The sequence below is a fragment of the Martes martes genome (genome assembly GCF_963455335.1).
Source record: "Martes martes genome assembly, chromosome: 7".
In the NCBI taxonomy this organism is placed as follows: domain Eukaryota; kingdom Metazoa; phylum Chordata; class Mammalia; order Carnivora; family Mustelidae; genus Martes; species Martes martes.
The window spans coordinates 45,365,473-45,385,228 of NC_137894.1; the positions used below are offsets into that span (position 1 = coordinate 45,365,473).

The 19,756-nt window shown below is 51.4% G+C and overlaps 2 protein-coding genes across 2 annotated transcripts; one reads left to right on the forward strand and one right to left on the reverse strand.

The window, feature by feature from the left end:
* On the forward strand, positions 1-6,193 carry SLC51B (SLC51 subunit beta). Its single transcript, XM_080807854.1, has 4 exons — positions 1-127; positions 3,367-3,579; positions 4,437-4,527; positions 5,864-6,193. The coding sequence occupies exons 2-4, from the start codon at positions 3,483-3,485 to the stop codon at positions 6,075-6,077; spliced, it is 402 nt and encodes a 133-aa protein (XP_080663980.1). The 5' UTR covers positions 1-127; positions 3,367-3,482; the 3' UTR covers positions 6,078-6,193.
* Positions 6,146-19,373, reverse strand: RASL12 (RAS like family 12). The gene is made up of 5 exons (XM_080807853.1): positions 19,136-19,373; positions 17,037-17,093; positions 11,696-11,769; positions 10,814-11,004; positions 6,146-8,089 (listed from the first exon to the last, which is right to left on the reverse strand). The coding sequence occupies exons 1-5, from the start codon at positions 19,236-19,238 to the stop codon at positions 7,714-7,716; spliced, it is 801 nt and encodes a 266-aa protein (XP_080663979.1). The 5' UTR covers positions 19,239-19,373; the 3' UTR covers positions 6,146-7,713.
* Positions 19,374-19,756: the final 383 nt, after the last annotated feature.

Genomic DNA, 19,756 nt, shown 5'->3' on the forward strand with positions numbered 1-19,756 from the left:
CGTAGGTGACAGCTCTGTGGAGAGCTCAGGTGCAGAGACCATCTGGTGCTCCTGTGAGAGAAGGACCTAGAAACCAGTGCTTGCTCCCAGCAGCAGATCAAGGCGGGACCCAGAAGCGGGATCCAGGGTGAGTGTCTTCCACCTCCCATAGGGATGGGTGGCTCAGGGTCTTTGACAGGAATGACAGTCCAGCAGTAGATGGTTAAGGCTTGTGTAAAAAACAGGAATCTCCCAGAGGGGCCAAAGGAGACATGACAACTCAGTGCATTGTAATATCCTGGGTAGGACCCTGGAATAGGAAAAGAACATGAATGGAAAAATGAAAGCCAAATAAATCTTGAAGTTGGGTTAATAATTTTTTAGAAGCAGGTATATTAATACGATGCTCACTCTAGAAGGAACCTGGATAAGGGCTCTGAAGGAAATGTGTCCTCTCTTCCTGTGGCATCTAACACAACCAGGGAGGGCTGACTCTCAGTTCGAGACTTGGAATCAAGTCGTCATTTTTGGTTTTTTGTTGGTATATGTTCATTATAACAATATTATACAATTTAAAACAAGAGCTGGGGAGGCAGCCCTCTGGCATCGAGGAGATGATGGCGGCCAGAGCCACTTGGCACGGATTGAAGAAAGAACATATGGAAGGAGGCACCAAACAGGGTGAAAATTCCAACTTGCCCCTGTACCAAAAACGTGGTACATAGAAAAACCTGCTTCCCACTGAGTGCAGACACCCAAAGGAAAGGAAAAAACCAGCAGCAAGGCTGGGCTGTAGGCATGGCAAAGAACTTGGGTTTAGGAAGTCCAGGAAGAACTTGAGCTGTGCTCCTCTTCCTCACCCAGTGCCCCAGGGCCAGCTGAGGCACAGTCCCCAAGGGGGTCTGCAAACAAAAGAGCCAGCGGGCCTGGGTCTGAAATGTTTCCATGACAATGTCAAAGTACAGCCTCCAGCAGAACTTCTTGGGCCTGCCTGCCTGCAGGGGAGCAGGGGAGGCATCTCTGGTGAACCCACTTAAAGCCAAAGGATAAAGTAAGTGTAAAGCTTTGGGGACCAAGCAACAAGGAATCCTATCACTGCATTTATGAAACTATAGCTGGGGAGCAGAGGGTGACAGGAGACATCCCTCACCCCATCCTATGCCTATGTGTCCGTGACCCCACGTTCCCCTGTGGACATCAGCCCACATGCAAATTTGTACCCTTCTCTGATTAGTTTTAATTCCACTGTCTTGCTCACTGTAGCTTTACAGGAAGTTTGAAGTTGGGTAGCATCAGTCCTCCGACTCTGCTCCTCTCCTTCAATATTCTGTGTGTGTGTGTGTGTGTGTGTGTGTGTATACACACACACATACACATACATACACATGTACGTACGTACATACCTTCTCGGGAGCAGAATTGCTGTGTTGTGGGGTGTGTATACTTACTTTGGCTGATTTGCTCTCAGGATGGCTGCCTGTCTACACTCCCTCTGTTAGTGCCTGAGGCTATAGCCCAGAGCCCCACCAACATGCAGGATTATCTACCTTCCAAAGCAAGTCCATTGAATAGATGCCAAGTCCTATTTCATTTTTCTTTTTTTATTTTATTTTATTTATTTATTTGACAGAGATCACAAGTAGGCAGAGGCAGGCAGAGAGAGAGGAAGGGAAGCAGGCTCCCTGCTGAGCAGAGAGCCCCATGCAGGGCTTGATCCCAGGACCCTGGGATCACGACCTGAGCTGAACGCAGAGCCTTTAACCCACTGAGCCACCCAGGCGCCCCTTATTTTTCTTTTAATTTTTATTCTTCTGATTACCAGAGATTGATCGTTTCTTCATATGCTTACTAGCCTTTTGGGTTTCCTATTTTGTAAATTGCCATTTACATCCTTTATCTTTTATTAGGGTTCCTGTCTTTCTCTTGTTAATTTGCAAGAATTCTTTGTATACTCTAGATAACAGTCTTTCCTTGATTTTGAGCATTGTAAGTATCTTACCCCTACTGGAAATGTGTAGGGATAGTATTATTCATTGAACAGATAATCTTATTTTCCCTATTATTTCCTTTTTTGTTCTTCAGAGGACCTAGTAATCTGCCTAGACAAATTAACAGGAGGCAGAGACAGAGGAAGGGCCAGCTCCTTGACTCTTAGCCCAAGGCTCACTCCCCATGGTCTGCTCTCCTCAAACCGGGAGCCCAGAGCAGCTAGAGAATCAGCTGTCACAGCATGGGCCTAGCCTGGGCACAGACCTGGGCTGTATCATACAGTAGCCCCATGAGCCTACTGGGCCCTTGAAATGTGGCTAGTCAGAACTGAGATATGCAATATGTGTAAAATTTACACCCAGTTTCAAAGACTTGGTACGAAAGAGATAAAATATCTCAACCATTTTTATGTTTATTTTTTCAAGATTTTATTTATTTACTTGAGAGAAAGGGCACACAAGTGAGAAAGCACAAGCAGGAGGAGAAACAGAGGGAGAAGCGGACTCCCTGCTGAGCAGGGAGCCTAACGTGGGGCTCAATCCCAGGACCCTGAGATCATGACTCCAGCTGCCCACCCAACTGACTCACCCAGGTGCCCCTCAACCATTTTTATACTCACTACATTGACATGAGAATACTTGGGATATGTTGGATTGAAGAAAATACGTCGTCAAAGTTAATAGCACCTATTTCTTTTCATTTGAATTTGGACAGTGGAAATTTTTAGGTTAAGTAGTAATAGTACAGGCAGTACAAGAATATGCCCAGATGTGTGGCTATTTGGGACTGACGGACGTTTGCGAAATACCACTGAACCTGCTTTGTAGGAATGGGAACGGGCTCAAATTAAGGAGGGGATTTATCCCAGAAGCGTGAGTTCAGGTTCTTACGTGGTGCCTGGCTCTCAGTGGCAGGTGCTGGCAGTGACCTCTGTCTGGCATCTTCCTATTCTCAGCTCCAGGTCATAGGTGTGCCCGTGTTCAGGAGAGACTGACAGGCCCGGCCCTGATGGGGACACGGGGGCCTGTTACTGGCTGCCACACGAAAATCAATGGTGAGAGGTGGGACGATTTGCTCAGGACCCAGGGTGATGGAGCACATCGGGCTGCGGAAGCTGGGTGAGGGTGCTGGACAGGGAAAAGCGGAAAATATCCCCTTCAAGCGTCCCTTAGCCTGTCAGTGACTCAATCCTCAATCCCAGGTCAACGCTTTTCTCCACGTGCAATAAGTCTTCCTAAAGACTTGAGTGACTCCTGCTTCGACGTTTTCTGCCTCTCCAGACTCCACCTGCCCCAAGCTTGGTCCAGCAACTGTGCGCCAGAGGACAGCTGGGTTTGGGCGGTCACGGAGGCCAAATTGGGATGGGCTATCTGGTCATGCTCTCTCCTTTGTTTCCAGCGATCTTCAGGGCTTTGCTCAGAGTCCGGAAACTAGGGGGCCAGGAGGGCAGCCGGGGAGCCCAGAGACCTAAGGATTTTGTTGTCAGACACGGATCCCAACCAGGAGCAGGGGGCATGGACCACAGCGAGGGGGTCATCCAAGCCCCAGCTGGTACCACGGTGCCTCAGGAACTGCTGGAAGAAATGCTTTGGTTCTTCCGGGTAGAAGATGGTAGGTGATACGGGATCAGGGGTGGGGCCTGGCTGAACCCCCCGACACAGCTGCTTCCTCCAGTGCAGGCTGCACATTTCCCCCTAAGGTGGGAACTGAGGCCGAGGGTCTTAATTCCCACGGGGGTCTGGCCTAACCACTCTCTCTTCTTCTCAGAGCGTGGTCATTCATTTTCGTCATTTATCGGATCACTCACAAATATTTATTAAGTTCCTTCGGTGCACCGGGCACTGTTCTCGGCAGTGGGGTTATTCTGCCCTCTGTGGAGCACACATTCCGGTGAGAGAGAAAATAAACAAGACAAACGACTAAAATGCATAGCATGTGGGTGATGAGCAACACGGAGAAAAATTAAGCACAGAAAGGGAATAGAAGGGTAGGTACCACGGTCAAGGAAGACCTCACTAGGAAGTGACATTTGAATAAGGGCTTGCAGATGAGCCCCGCAGATTATGTGGGGGAAGAGCATTCCTGGTAAGGGGAACAGCCAATGCAAGAGCCCTGGGGCTGGATCCTGCCTCATTTTGGTATGGTGTGGACACGTCTCATTATCCAAATTCAGATTAGCCACTTTCTGTATTCTCTGTTGCCAGCTGTGGGACACAGTTTCACTCCCACCCCTTCCTTGCCCCCTCTCGTTAGATTAGGGCTTCTGCAGAGCAGAAATTGTCCCTCCCTCTCCCCCTCCCCAGGTCCCACAGGGCAGGGGCTAATCTTCATTAGTCTCTAAGGCATCTGGCCCACAGCAGGGGATGACTGATGCCATGAGCTGAGTCTGAGCCCAAGCCCCAAACGTTAGTGGACCTGAGGGGCATGCAGACTCTCCTCAAGGCTCTGTTCCGTGTGTCCTTCCCCAGCCTCTCCTTGGAATTACTCCATCTTTGCACTGGTGGGCGTGGTGGGTGTGATAAGTTTCATCCTCCTGGGAAGGAGCATCCAGGCAAAGAGGTGAGGAGCTGGTCTGGGGGTGGTCTCTGGGGGGTGGGGGGATCTGCCTTCCCAAGGGAAATCTAGGGAACAGTCATCTAGGGGTCTTGGCTAGCCACCGTTTGGGATAGTAAAATGCAGCCTTATAGAATCTACAGTTTGGTGGGGAAACTAGTTCAGAGTGACAGATGCTCAGCGTGGGACATAGTGTGTGGGAGCACAGTGGTGGGATCTGGGACCTTCAGGGCAAAGAGAGAGAGGGAGAGTGGGCTGAGGAGGCCTTCTAGACTGAGGGACAGAAGGCACCAAGCTTGAGGTGCTGGAGCCCATATGGCTGCGAAATGTGATGTGGGGAGGGAGGGCAAGAGGAGGGAAGGACCCAAAATGTATGGGTCCTACGTGCCATTGCAAGGAATTTGGGTTCTAGCTCATGAACACTGGGGAGCCAGAGACTGGCTTTGCACCGGGACATGAAAGGTCTATTTTAGCAAGATTAGTATAGATGCAGGATATAAAAGGAACCAAAGAGGTGTAGCATCTCAAAAGGTCATCTTGCCTTTCTTACCCTGTCAGGAGGCATCGGAGCATCGGCCTCAGCAAGGTCAACTCAGGGACAAAGTGGTTGTCCATGGGAGCAGTAGACACTGAGCTGCTCCCCTGGTGGCCTGAGCAAGTCCTCTGGGCAGTCAGCCGTTACCACAGCTGGGTCCCTCCCCTATGGCCAGGAAGCCTAGGGGTATTTTGAGTAAAAGCACCTTCAGAGGGATGACACTTGGGGGAGTTACTGGAAGAAAGACTGGGTCTTCAATGCCAGGTTAAGGACATGGGAAGTGGGGAGCCACTAAAGGTGCTTGAGCTGAGGAGTAATGTGTGCGCACCAGGGTTTTAGAAACACTACTGGTGTGTGGGGCAGGTTTGCAAAAACAAGCACCTAGAAGCAGGAAAATTGTCAGGAACTTCCTGAAGTATTTTGTCTGGGGTTGAGGTGGATAAAGGTGGGGATGGGGTAAGAAAAACATGGAACCCAGAATCAGGAGACTTAAATCAGGTCCAAAGAATGTGCATCTTTGACTTCTCTGAACTCCATTTCACCTGTAAGGGGAGCAGGGGACGATAATAGTTAAACTCATGGCGGCAACGAGGATTTGGTGAGATGATGCACGGGCGAGAATAAGCCATTTCTCTGCCAAAAAGAACACCAAACTATTGTGGCTTTCTCCCCTAACAGTTCCCAGAACTGCCTACAGGATTTCCCCCTCCCCCAAGTGCTAATCCACTTGGGAGACCTGGTCCTGCCCCCAACCCAGTACCCCCAGCACAAGGAACCCAGATTCAACAGTGTTTTCTCTCCTCCCAGAAATCAAAAGCTCCTGGGGAAAAACAAACCAGAAAAACAAACTCCAGAAGTCCAAGACGTGGCTGAGGCTGAAACCAGAGATAACAATAAGCTGAACACCCTAAGAGAGACTTTGCTCTCAGAAAATCACAATTTAGGCCAGGTGGAAATTGAGTTACAAGAGAGAGATGCGTCACTGGTTCTCCTTCCAGACCCACAAGAATCGGAGACCTAGGGAGATTTCAGAGCCCTGCCCCATGTCGTCAGCAGATAAGATGAATGAACTGCAATCAAACTAATATTCTGTTACGGAGGGGAACCCACTTTTTATTAAAATGCTTCTGGAAGTGGGCATTTGGAATTGCATAGTTTGTTCAAACGGTGTTGTTCCAACACAAGTGGCTTGGAGCGGGAGTGTGAAATCCATAGCCGGCCTGTGGGTCTGGAAACCTGGTTAGGACTCCTCTTGTGGTCTTGAGGAGTTCACAGCCTCCCTCTGACCTCAGCTTCTCCATTCACAGAATAGGGCTAAAGTCTGGGTTAGAGCTGTTGTTCTTAATCCAAGGTCCTAGAATTGCCAAGAGCAGGGTTCCGGGCTTGGAATCTCCTTCCCATCCTTTCCTCCTAGCAGAGCTCTCCCGCTTACCTGCTTATCTCCTGAGGGTCCAGGAGAGATTTCCTTGGGGTCAGGGGCCCCAAGGTAAATAGTTAGAAAACTATAGATCCTGTACTAACAATGGGATCCCAAGCGAGTGTCCCGATCCTGTGTCTGAGCCACAGTGTTGTTCTATCAGCTGTGGTGGTGACCCCAAATAATGTATGCAAAACCCCCCTGCTGTATGAACCCCAAATGCCTTAGCTTCTATCTTTCAAAAGTGGACTTTGAACATTCAGACCCCCTGTCGAAGGGTCCTGCTACTGGGTCCTGCTAGACCAGACTACAGATGGTGTACTGTTTCTACCTACAAGCCTGGGGCAGGCTGACAGTGCCAACTGGGGGTCTGATAACCCCAGTTGTAGGCTCCCGGGAATCCTGGATGCTGGTCACAGGAATGACTTTTTTCTGCAGCTCTGATCATTAGACCTCAGGAGGCTGGTCCTGAAGGTCTGTGGAGAGAGTCCTTCATTTAAGATGGGAAGATAAGGGGGCCGTGTCTCTGAGGAAAAACACACTGGAATCTCCCTACCCCAGAGCCCCCAGTCCTCACTGAAAGGCAAAGTACTGGAAATAGCCCTTCCTGGGAATTTTGGTTCCATAGCCTGTCGCATAGGATTATTTGAACTAGACTCTACTTGGATAAACTGTGGGGTTTGTTGCCTTGGGCTTCTGTGAAGTCAGAGGACCACAGGAGGGCGGGGCTCAAGCCCCCCCCACCCCCTGCCCCAACCTGTAGCCACTTTACCCTTCCTGTCCACTAGGTGGTGCTAGGATCTCAGGGCTGCTCCTCCTGTGGCATGTTCTCAGGCCAAGGCTTACGGACCCTCCATGGCTGCACACTAGAGGCCACAACTGGCTGCAGCTGGAGCAGGAAGGGGTGATGGCACCATGATGGACACTGCAATTTCCTTCCACTTCAGGCTGACCCCAGCTCTCTGGGTTGTCTCAGAGGCTATTTCCCTTTGGGGTCAGGGAATGCAGCAGTTACCATGGAAACCAAGGCCTGGAGCGAGGAAGAGCAGCATTTCTGCCTGTCCCTCCAGCTCACACAGTGAACTGGGTGTCCGGGACATTACTTGGTGCTGGAAGAGGGGTCAGCTGTCACTAGAGGGCAAGGACTATTCTTCTGACAGGGGGAGAGGCAGTGGTGAGAAGCCAGCCCCTGTCATGCAGCCTCGCCCAGCTGCTGAGCCTGGGATCCTGACGGGTGCCCTCAGAAGATCTTGAAGCCCTTCAGCAGGGTAAGGGTGGGCGCCTTGCGCTTGCTCTGGGCTCGGGATGACTTCACAGTGACCAGCTTGGCCTGGGCCACAGCAGGCATCTCCTTCAGACTGACGGTGGAAAGCGTGTTGAAGGTACAGCTGGCCAGCCCATGCCGGGCGGTGAGCGGGGCCTGGTGGGGCAGGGCCCTCTCCTCAGAGATGAAAAGGGGCCGGGCCAGGGAATGCTTCTCCAGCTCCCGCCGTGCCTCCCGCACGGCCTCGTGGAAGACATGCTGCACGTGCTCAAAGTCCAGGCAGGCTGAGACCTCGAAAAACAGGCACCCAAACTTGCCTGCCAAGGCTGCGCCCTCTGCCTTGGTGACCTGCCTGGTGGGGAAGCAGGGAGAGTCAGGGTCAGGAGCACACATCCAAGTCGGGCCGGCCCACACCCACACTCATCTCCCCACTCACGGGCTTGGGGACCTGCAGACATCTCATCAGTACAATGTGATAATGACATCGGCTTCGCATGGTTGCCAAAAGAATTAAGGAAGACCATTTGTATTGTGTGCCTGGTGGAGTACCTGGCGCAGAGTCCGGGCTCAGTAAATGATGGCTGATGTCACTGAAACCGAATTCAGGACCAAAGCGTGGGCAAGGGAGCAGCTTACTGGCTAAACCTTGCTTGTGGCTGGAAGAAGATGATCATTCCCAGTCCTGCCTCCCTCTAGGCCAGCATGGGTCCTCGGTCAGGAAATAAGCCACCCTCCGCCCTGGCCTGTGGGATCAGCTCCAGAGAAAGGCAGGGATCTGGACAGAAAGGTGAGAGACCCCAGAGAAGGGAGGGTGAGGTGCCTCAGGATGCCTGTGGTTGGCAGAGCTCTCAGGACTCATGCAGAAAGTGTTGCTGCTTGTCCAGGGGAGGGGCAGAGGAGAGCAAGGGTGACATTTCATGGGAAAGAGGGAAAGAAGGGAGGAGGGAACAATACCTATTGTCAGCTTTGTCCTATACCGTCTTTCCTGACGGGATTGACTCTTTATTTAACTGGGGAGGTCCTGGAAGTTTATGGCCTGAAAGCCACGGGGATCAAGGTGAGAGGAAAAAGACTGGCTCTTGGGTCATTCAGATGTCCAGAAGAAAGAAAGGATGATGGTACCCGAGGCCTTGAGGCCAAGGTTCCATTGGCTGAATCTCAGAGACCACCCTGCCCTGCTGATTGCCCCACTGGCCATTCCTGCAGACAGTGGCACAACCCTTGAGACTGGTGGGTATTGATGGGAAGAGGTTTTTGGCCCAAGGCTAATTTGGCAAGAATAGGGGGCTGGGAGTGGGCTAGCTTCCCCAGGGGAGTATCAGACAGGAGAATGACTGGGCCAAAAAGGGCCAGGGGCAGAGCATCTGGACTCTCCACACAGGGCTGGTGTCCTGTCTGTAAGCTCACTGCTTCCTGAGGAACCCCTTTTGAAGGAATACTTCATATTCTTTGCTTTTATGATGAGCTTGAGTCTAAAAATTTCTCACTGTGGGGACTTGAATCCTAAGTTTCCAGAAACTAGCACCCCGTGCATGCATACATGTCTCACTGTGGGGACTTGAATCCTAAGTTTCCAGAAACTAGCACCCCGTGCATGCATACATGTCCTTGAATGGGAGACACGGGCACGTCACATGATCCTCTCTTGTTCTGCAGCAGCCTGCTGACAATTTATCGGCGGCTCGGGAACCACTGCTCTAACCCATGATTTAGCATGTAGCTGCAAGGCAATCATGAGAGCACAGCGATCTCAGCTGCAAGACTGACCGCATCAAATCCTGACCCACTACCAGCCTGGATCAAAGAAGGAAATGAGGGAAAACTGCCACGACTCTCCTTAGGGAATGAAGCTGCTCTGTCTGAGCCCCATAGTCATTGCTATTTGCTCCCGAACCATCTTTGGACAATCCCTGTGGCAAAGACTGGGATCAAAACAGTGGTCTAGTGTCCCCCTTCATACTGAAGATAGATTTACCACCATCTAGTCTTCTGACCCCTCTTCCAGGCATCATGGGTTCTAGGATTCCTCAAATACCACCTTTTGGCTTTAAGATGACACAACTTCCTTCATTCCCTGAGATGGAATTTGTCTTGGTCTGAGGGCTTGATGGCTTTTGAAGCCTCCTATAGAGGCCTCTCTTCATGGGATTGCACGTCCCTTTCCCACTGCCAATCTGATTTGTTCTGCACCAAAGATCCTCTCCTGCCTTATCCCAGTCAGCAGGCCTTTAGAGTCTAGGGAAGCAGGAGTGACTGGCCATGAGTAGGGAGGGACAGATGGAAGATGGGTGGAAGGCGCCAGACTCTGAAGGTGGACAGGTCACAAAGGACAAATGTCAGTGTTAGAGAAAGGCACAGGGATTACCCATCAGGTGGAAGCGTCATGCTTTCAGGGCCCAGGCAAGCAACTGGAATGTATGGAGAAGGTGGAGGAAAGCCACGGGGAGTGGTAAGGCCTATGGTCAGCTGGAAAGAGCATGCCCCTCCTCAAAGCATTCCAGTTCCAGGTCTTTTAAAACACTGCTCGCCAAGCAAAATGCTGCGGTGTTTGCTGGTAATCTGTCCTCTGGCCCAGTCTGTGACCTCTGGTTCAAGTACAGTCCATTCATAGAAAAGCTGCCCTCAGCACCGCCAATGGTGGGAGTGAGCCTGGGGCCATGCTTGGGTGAGGCGAGAGCTGGTTGGACCAGAGCAGACCCCTGACTCTAGGAGCCAGTCACGGCCTTTCTTTTCAGAACTGGAACCGGGCACCGAATAATAACCAGCCAGCTATGGGGAATGAGGACGGAAGGTCATATAGACAGGCAAGAAAGGGTGAGGCTGAGAGACACCACAAAGCCCCATGAGGACGGGAGGAGTGGCTTCTCTTTTGACTTTTAGGGTCCAACCCCCTGTGTGGGCCAGAAGCTCTTTCTTCCTGCCCTGGCCTGTCTGGAAGGCCATGCACACTGTACACTTTAACCTGAAGTTGTGGGGATAACTTTCCTTAGCAGCCCAATACCCCTGATGACAACACACAGCCTTTCCAAATGAGGACAGTGAGCCCCAGAGTTGAGGACACATGGTCCATGCTCACCTATACTGGGCCATGTCCAGCTTGTTGCCCAGCAGCAGGGCTGGGGAGCTGCGTTGTGTCTCCTTGGCGTGCAGAGCAAGCAGCTCTAGGTAGCTGCTGCTGTCCTCGAAACTCTGGCGGCTGTCCATGCTGTACACCACCAGGAAGGCGTGGGCCCAGTTCAGGTAGCGCTCACAGTTTCTGGGGGTGTCCTGGGGCAAAGGAGGGATGCCTCGCTGGGGATGAAGGCCTTCACCTGAGCTCCTCCATCCCACCTCCCCATTCCCTCCGTCTTTGTATATTGTTCCCCAGCCAAGCCCTTTTCAAAGGGGTGCTTGAGTGTGGATTTGGCTTGGTGTGAAAGGAGGCATTGTCTCGGGAACCTCACTCCCACCACCCAGCCAGAGGCTCGGGGACCTTGGCTTCTGGGGCACAGAGCCAAGACTCTGCCATGGCTGCTGCAGAGACCCAGCTGTCCCTGGGCACTGCTGGTTTGGGGTCAGATTGATGGTGACCCTGGGTCTCTGGGAATAATTGGTATCCAGCCCTGGCAGGGGGTGGTGAAAACACAGAGGGAATGTGTGTACTGAGGGGGCCTGGGCTTAAGGGGCCACAGTGTAAACATGTGTGCCCTACCTCCAGGTGTGCATGAGCATCGAGTCCCCGAGCACAGGATCTCAGAGCTGACGCCAGCAACCACAGGTCTCCCCAACCCCATTTCATCTCTTCTCATTTGGCAAATGAAAAGATTCAGGCCCAGAAAGGTCAGTGCCTCATTCAGGGTCACATAGCAAACTAGAGCTTAAGTTTACGAATTCCCATCTGAGGCCTCCGCTCTGGGAGAAGGACTTCTCAGGAGGCCTCACTGACTCTCAGTTCTCCAGGGTAACAGGGGTAATTTACCGGGTCTGCAGTATCCATGACCCTCAGGTGGACAGGCTGGTGGTCTACTGTCTCCTCGGAGCTGTAGGTGTCCTCTGCAACAGACGGCGAGCCAGGTCAGGGGCAGGCCAGGCCACTCAGTCGCAGACTGGGTCTGTGTCCCAGCCACCCTGTGCTAGACCCTGGGGGATCTATTCCGGGGCTGGCTGAGTTAGGACAAACTGGAAAGGTCTTGGCTCTCACCCAAATGGAGGACACAGACAGAATCTCCCAGCTAGGAGATGCTGCTCTACCTGTCAGGGCTCAGAGCATGAGAGGTCAGTCACAGAGCACGCCACATAGCATTGTGTTTGGGTCCACCCACCAAGCCTACAGGACAGAGTGCGTGGCCCACGGGCTTGGTTAGCAGCAGAGCCCTCTGCAGTTGCACTGCCAGCCCATCCCTCCCAAACAACAAGCCTCCCCACCCTCTTCCCTCTGACCACTGCCCGCAGGAAGCCCCCAGTGGGAGAAAGGACGGGAAAGAAAAGCATATGACATGTGGTGGTGGTGGTGGGGTGTGAGTGTGTGTATGTGTGCATGACTCTATTCAGAAGTCCCTGAGAAGGTTTACAAATAATCCTTACCAAGTAATAGCAGAGGACTCTAGTGTAGTCGAATATTTTATGTTGGACACGTGGAGTCACACCCAAGCGCAGCTACCTTTTAGCTATGTGACTTGGCCAAGTCATGGCAGTTCTTTGAAAATCTGTTCCCTCACTTTACAGTGGGGTAACATGGGGCGCCTGGGTGGCTCAGTTGGTCGAGCATCTGACTCTTGATTTCGGCTCAGGTCATGATCTCAGGGTCCTGGGATCGAGCTCCACTTCGGGCTCCATGCTCAGCATGGAGTATACTTGTCCCTCTCCGTCTGCTCCTCCCCCCAGCTCTCTCTTTCAAATAAATAAAATCTCTTAAAAAAAAAAAAAAAGTAAAATGGGGGTAACATGATAACACTGCCCAAAAGTTTTCCAGAGTTTACTCTGTGCCAGGCACTGTGCCAGTGCTTGTCCACGCACCCTCACAGGGCTGTGTGAGGACTGGATGGGCCCTTAGGCACAGGGCCTGGCACACCATAAATGCCTGGTCAAGGACAGTGGGGACTGTGGTGCTCCTGAGTTTACAGGGCAGGTTCACATTCCTAGGTGATTTTTTTTCTTTTTTTTTTTAAAATAACTTTAGACTCATGTGGAAATTGCAAAATAGTACAGAGAGTTCCTGTGTGCCTTTCTCTCTGCTCCCAGCAATGTTAACACCTTACATAACCATAGTACAGTGATCAAAAGCAGGAAATTGACATTGGTACCATACTATGAACTAAACCACTGACCTTATTTGGTTTTCATGAGTTTTTGCTTTTTTTTTTTTTTTGGTTCTCATGACCTCAAACCTGAGAAAGTGCAACTGGCCAGGCATGCAAAGAGGACCTCATTGTCACATTGGCCATCATTCTCCCTATCTCTAACCTTTCTCTATGACACTGGCCCATGTGTGTGAGTGCACTTGGCTGTCACATTTCCCTGGATGCCCCTGTGCCCCAAGTGACCCCAAAGAAGACCTCTATGGGCAGAACTAGGGCCCTCTCTGCCTTTCTCCACCCCACCCGAACCCTGGCTGAGTTCACAATCACTTGTCTCTGAGAGCCCCTGGCAGTCAAGCCAGGCCTGGACACATGCCAGGTCCACTAGCAGCCAGCAGGAATCACAGACAGCTCCCATCCCCAGCCTGTTTGGGGACTTGGATAAATAGCTGCTCTTATTCAAAGATTAAAAAAAAAAATCTAATGGAAAATATGCCCCAAACGTTTAACTATATTTGGTGCAAGAAGAGCTGCTCCTAGATGCCTACATCTTGTTCAGATTTTTATTTTCCTGCCAAAGTTGCCTGATGCCCCCCTTTTAGTTGCGCCACACCCCCTCCCCCACCCCGAAACAGGCACCGTGTCCTTCCCAGTCCAAGGAAAAATATTAGCCCAGTGTTGGTCTCCTGGGGTTCCTCACAGCAAATAGCCTTTCAAGGTTACTGTTAGCTCCACTGTAGCGAGATGAAGCCCAGAGGAGGGGGGAACTTGCCCACTGCCACAAAGCACCCCATCAGTGGAAGGAATGTGAACTCAGGTCTTCTAGGCTGGGCTGCCTCCCTGTGGGGACCCCCTCACCCTCTGCTCAGGGGACCAGCTGATCCTCCAGCTCTATCTGGGCAGAGTACAGGGGAAGAGCAGAAGCTCCCAGTCCAGATGTGGCACACGCAGGAGTGAGCAGGGGGAAGCCTCGGAGATCATCTTATCCAGCTTCCTCCTCCTTGGCAAGTGAGGTGACTGGAGGTGGAAGGTCCTTTCCAAGTTACAGTAACTTATCCTCTCATCACCAAGTCCTGCTCTCCAGAGCTTTCTGGGGTCCACACGGGCTTCACAACTCCTCCTTCTAAATAATATTCTGAGGACTTCCATGCTGAGAGAAGTTTCTTTTCCCAAACTTTCCCCCTGGTTACCCAATAATAATCTTTTAAAGGTACTAAAGGCACTCTTGTCAGTGTGTGTAGGATGATGCCTCGGAAATGGTGCCCATATCCTTGCTGGAGCAGGATGAGGGCAAGAGAGGTGAGAAGCTGTCATTCTGCCCTGGGCAAGCCAGGCAAGTTGCCCCAGCTCCTAAGAGGAAGCTCTCCTGGGGACCCCTGCCCCTTCCTGGAGCACTCAGCACAGGCATAGCCTTTCCATAGACACTGATTCTCTCAGCTCTGACCAGCTCTCCCAGCCACGACCCTGACTCAGATGCAGCACAGGCTATTGGCCCCATCTTCCAGATGAGGAAACTGAGGCTCAGAGATTCCAGGCCCTCTAGGGCATTATGCTGCCCTTATGGGAAAGCTGCTGGAGTGGGACCCATCTTCCTTTGTACCGAGGTCCTCCATAGGCAAATCACTGAGCTCTCTCTGCCTCAATATCTTCACCTGTAAAATGGCAATAATAGTTAGAACTCTTCTCTAAAGGCTAATCCTAAAACCAAAATTCAATCTCGTGTTTAAGAGCATCTATGTTGTGTCTAGTACTGTACTCCGTGCTAGAAATGAGAATAAATAATGCAGGTCTCCATGCTCAAGAAGCTCACTCTGGGTTCAAAGAAGACCTTAGAAAAGAGAAGGAGCTGTTTTACATGTCCCAGTGGCTAACCCTTCCCATGGATGCTCAGACCTTTCTCCACAGAAAGAAAGGTCCCGGTCCTGGGGTCCCCATATTGCTGTGGCCAGCCATAGGACAGTGGCCGGAATGTTCAGATGGTGGGGCAGAACTCCTAAGACATGGCACGGGCCTCCCAGAATGCTAAAGGAGAGGGTCTCGTCATCTCTCCAGCTGATAGGCTCTCAGGCCAGGGCGACTGACCGCTGTGGAGCTGCTCCCCACCCCTCTCACCCCCCGGACAGCGTGACCACGCATTCCACTCTCAGGTCAGAACTCCAAAATTACTCAATCAGGAAGCCCAAACCACCACTGTACTAGGCTCTTCTGGAGGGACCCTGAAAGAAGGGTAAGAAATGGGGGTAGGGAGGAAGACACTTAGAGGCAGGCTGCCAGAGGAAATACAGGATGACCAATTAAATCTGAATTTCAGAGAAACAGCTAATATTTTTTAGTATAAGTATTCCCCATCTGAGCTAGGTAGAATATGTGTTTTGAGGAACCATCCTTGGAAATCTCCATTTCCCCCTTCCCAGACACCCCTGCTTGTATGCTTTTCCTATCCACCTCCTCCCTATCTTTGCTTCCCGCACTCCATATGATTTCATGTTCTGGCCTCTCTCAACACCTCCCTTGGCTGGCACACAATTACACCCTGTGTCCCACTCCCATGCTAATCAAATAGACTCAATATCCCTGAGATCCCTTCCTGCTCCTACACTGGGATTCGATATTCCAGCCTGAACTGAGGGACCAACAGGCTCAGGCGCTCTTCCCTCCAGATGTCACAGTACCTCCCATCAGAGGCATGCTGCGGCCAGTGCTGTACTGCTGCGTTTCCAGTCTGTGCTCCATCGCCCTGCATTTCCTAGAAGGGCCCTCAGGGGTCCCACAAGTGCCTTATTTAATTCTTATGAATGGGAAAAATCATCCAAGACTGCAAACCCCCATTTTCAAAAGGTTAAGCATATCCAGACACACTATTTTTCTCAGGAACAGTTTGCAATAAACAAATGTTATAAATGTAAACTTAAGGAAAGAGGAAGGAGGGGCGCCTGGGTGGCTCAGTTGGTTGGGCCTCTGGCTCTTGATTTCGGCTCAGGTCATGATCTCAGAGTCCTGGGATTGAGTCCCACAGGCTTCATGCTCAGCGGAGAGTCTGTTTCTCCCTCTGCCTTTCCCCCTGCTTGTTCGTTTTTTTTCTCTCTCTCAAATAAATGAAAATCTTTTTTAAAAAAAATATTTTTATTTATTTATTTGACAGACAGAGATCACAAGCAGGCAGAGAGGCAGGCAGAGAGAGAGGAGGAAGCAGGCTCCCTGCTGAGCAGAGAGCCCGATGCGGGACTCGATCCCAGGACCCTGGGATCATGACCTGAGCCGAAAGCAGAGGCTTTAACCCACTGAGCCACCCAGGTTCCCTCAAACAAATAAAAATCTTAAAAAAGAATAAAAGAGAAAGAGGGAGGAGAAATGGACATGCATTGAGTGTTTACTGTGGATCAGATACTAGGATAAATCTTTTACACATGTTCTTTAATCTTCACAGTAATTTTCTGAGACAGCTACCTTTTTTAACAGATGAGGAACAGAAGCTCAGAGCGATTAGGTTATTGCTTCAAGGTTGCACAGCCAGTAAGTGGCAGAGCTAGGGTTTAAACTTAGCTCTGACTGACAACAGAGCATGCTTTCTTCCAATAGACCATGATATGTCTATAAAACTAGACAAGTTTTCTTGTGTGGTTCAAAAATGGGTCAGAAGCCAGTAACACTACAGATTTCTCAAGTGTTTTATCCAGCTTTTCTGAAAAAGTACATTGAGTGACCATTTTAAAGAATAATAATAGTTACAGACGTTCTGCTATTTTTTTTTTTTTTAAGTTTTACCATTCTTCATATTTTAGGGCAAATCAGCCTCTCTCAGTTCTCTTAATTAAGCCAGTTGTCTGGGGTGGGCTGTGGAAGGATGTCTTTCTGGCACTTAAACCATGTTGTCCCGTGGGCTGAGTCATCCTGGTGGCTCCTCCCCTCTGCCCCCAGATGATAGATCCTGGTCAGGCCTGGGCCCACCACAGTGTAGTCATGTGTGTTGCAGGGATCCAAGTGGGACAACAGTAGGAGGAATGGGAAGGAGTGGTTTCTTACCCAAGTTGGGGTCATATTCGCTGATAAACCTCCTGGTCAGAAACTTCACAGTCAGAGCTGCGGGAAGCAGAAAGAAGTTGGCTCAGTCTCCCCTCATTGTGTCTGGCTGCTAGCCCCTGGAGGTTGTCCCTCTCATTTAGGGAGGCCTTATCTAGCCTCTGTGATTCCTGGCTGACACTCAGCTCAGCTCTCTGGGGGAATGTGTCTGGGAGCTGAGGACTTGGTTTGAGAAGCTCAGCAGAAACTAGAAATATGAGGAACCATGCCCTTCCAGTTGCATCCTGGTATTTTTTTTTTTTTTTTTAATGGCAAGAAAAGTCATGAGAGGCAAGCCTAAGGGGTATTTATAAAGACTCGAACTGGGGACACCTGGGTGGCTCAGTTGGTTAAGCATCTGCCATCAGCTCAGGTCATGATCCTGGGGTCCTGGGATCCAGCCCTGAGTCAGGCTCAATGGGGAGTCTGCATCTCCCTCTCCCTCTGCTCCTTCCCCCCTGCTCATGCTCGCTCTCGTTTTCGTTCTCTCTCAAATAAATAAAATCTTTTAAAAAATAAAAAGAGAGTCAAACTGAGGGGTCCAGGACCTATGTTACCTTAGGGTCAGCCTGGTGAAACTCAAACTGAAGGGAGATATCTCCCACCCTGGTCAAGTCGTGAAGATTCTGGAATGGGGGGACATCTATTCTGGTTCTGGCTATAAGCCAAAGAGTAAAAGCTGAGTTGATCAGTCTGTGATCCCTGGGAGGAGTACGAACACTCACGTCCGAAGTAAACACCCTCCAGTCCTTGGTCCCCTATGTCTCAAGTCTTGGCTCTGTCTTGCACCTTACGAAGAATGTAAAACTTAAAATGAAGTTCTGTGCAGGTGGAATTCATTAAGAGGACTCTGATTTTGTTCAGAATTTAGCCACATAAAGCCCAGGGTCAGCCAATTATTATGCCGGACTCTTAAAAAGTAATGTGATATTTTAAAGAAAATCCTTATAATTCTTTCCCAGGATTCCGAACAGTGTCATTTTGCAAACTACTATCCAGGGAATACATACTTTAAAATTTAAATTCCTTCATACATGTAGTCACTGGCTAAACTATACTAATAACAGAGCTACAGACACAGTTTGATTTTCAGAAGGAAGAGGGCAAATCTTTTCTGTAGGAAAACATGATTCAGAGTCCCCTCTCTGAGTCAGGGGGCTGGTTTCAGAAATGGAGAGTAGGATCCCAGGGAGTCTCAAAGAATACTCTGGGGAAGGAAACTCATAGCTAACAGACCAGGTCCGCCAGTCACTAATGGCTGTAACTGTAACACAGCCCCAGGAGGAGCCCTTCTGCTCTCCTACCTTCAGGTGCCTGGGACTGTAAGTGGCAGCAGGGCAGGGCTGAACCCTTTCTCTGGGTCTCTGCCTGTGGTGACACCCTCCCCCCTACCCACCTGGGCTCAAGTGGTAACCAAAGATCTTGGTTCATCAAGAACAAGTCCCAGCCGCCTGGGACCACGGTCCAATGTGTTTCCAGAAAGTCAAGAGGGGTCTGACTTGAAACAAATACGTTTGATAAGAATGCACACTTTGTTCCATTCCAGGGAATTGGAGTGAGCCCCTCCCTGGAAAATCCCAGCAGCCAGTGACCTCTACCACCTTCTTTCATCCCCGGCCTAAACCGAGGAATAACAAGGCTGTGACTAAGCTCACAGGGGCCTGGGCTTCGGATTAGTGTCTAACAGGTCCCTTTGGTGCTAGTCCCCAGGGCTGATGGGGGCCCCAGGGAGAGGAGATGGAAGGTGCAGAACGGCAATGGAGAGATCGGCGCAGGACCAGGAGACACAGAGACAGGCAGAGGGGAGAGAGATACCTAGTGTCACAGACAGAGAAGGAAAGCAGGCGAGGAACCGAAGACAGATGAGAGATGGAAGAGCTGAAGACAAAGTAGAGAGAACACCAAGCAACAAAGAAACAGGTAAAGAAGAAAATCACGCTGTCTGACCCAACCCACCTGGGTGCAGGAAGACCCCAAAGCCAGTGAGCGAGCCTGTCTGCAAGCAAGTCCACAACGTCTCCACCCAAACCCTTCCCTTTCGCGCCCCCCCCCACCCCACTCACCGGACTTGCCGGCCCCTCGACGTCCCAGAATGGCCAGATTGACCTCAAGTGGCGTGCTCTGCGGCCCGCTGCCTGCGCGCGGCTTCCCAAACACCGAGGACATGGTGAGGCTACTAAGAGGGACACGGGTAGTCAGTAGAAGAGCCCCGAGCAGCGTGCCCGCCCGTCGGGGCCCCGCAGAACGAGTCGCGGGATCCCCTCGCGCTCGCGGGCTCGGCCCCGTCGATGTCCTCGCCCGGGGCCCGGCGTCGAGCGCCAAGCGGGCTGCGTTCCCGTGGCCCGGCCCAGCCCGGCGGGGAGGAGGAGCCGGCGGAGGCCCGCGGGCGGGGCCGCCCAGAGAGCCGCAACACTCCTTGTAAGGGCTGCTGGAGCCCCCCGCGGGGCCTGCTCACCCCCGCTCCCCACCCTGGGAGGGAGCTCCGGACCGGGCCGCGCACCCCACAGCTGGCTCCGCCTCGAGGGCCGGGCACTGTCACCTCCCGGAGCGCCCCCGGACCCTGCAGGGAAGGACAAGGACCGGGGAGGTGGCCCTGGGTAGGGGACTGGGGGTGGGGGGGATGTTTCCAGCCTTACTGGAGCCTTGGCTCAATCTCTTACCACCTGCAAGAAAATTCACTCCTT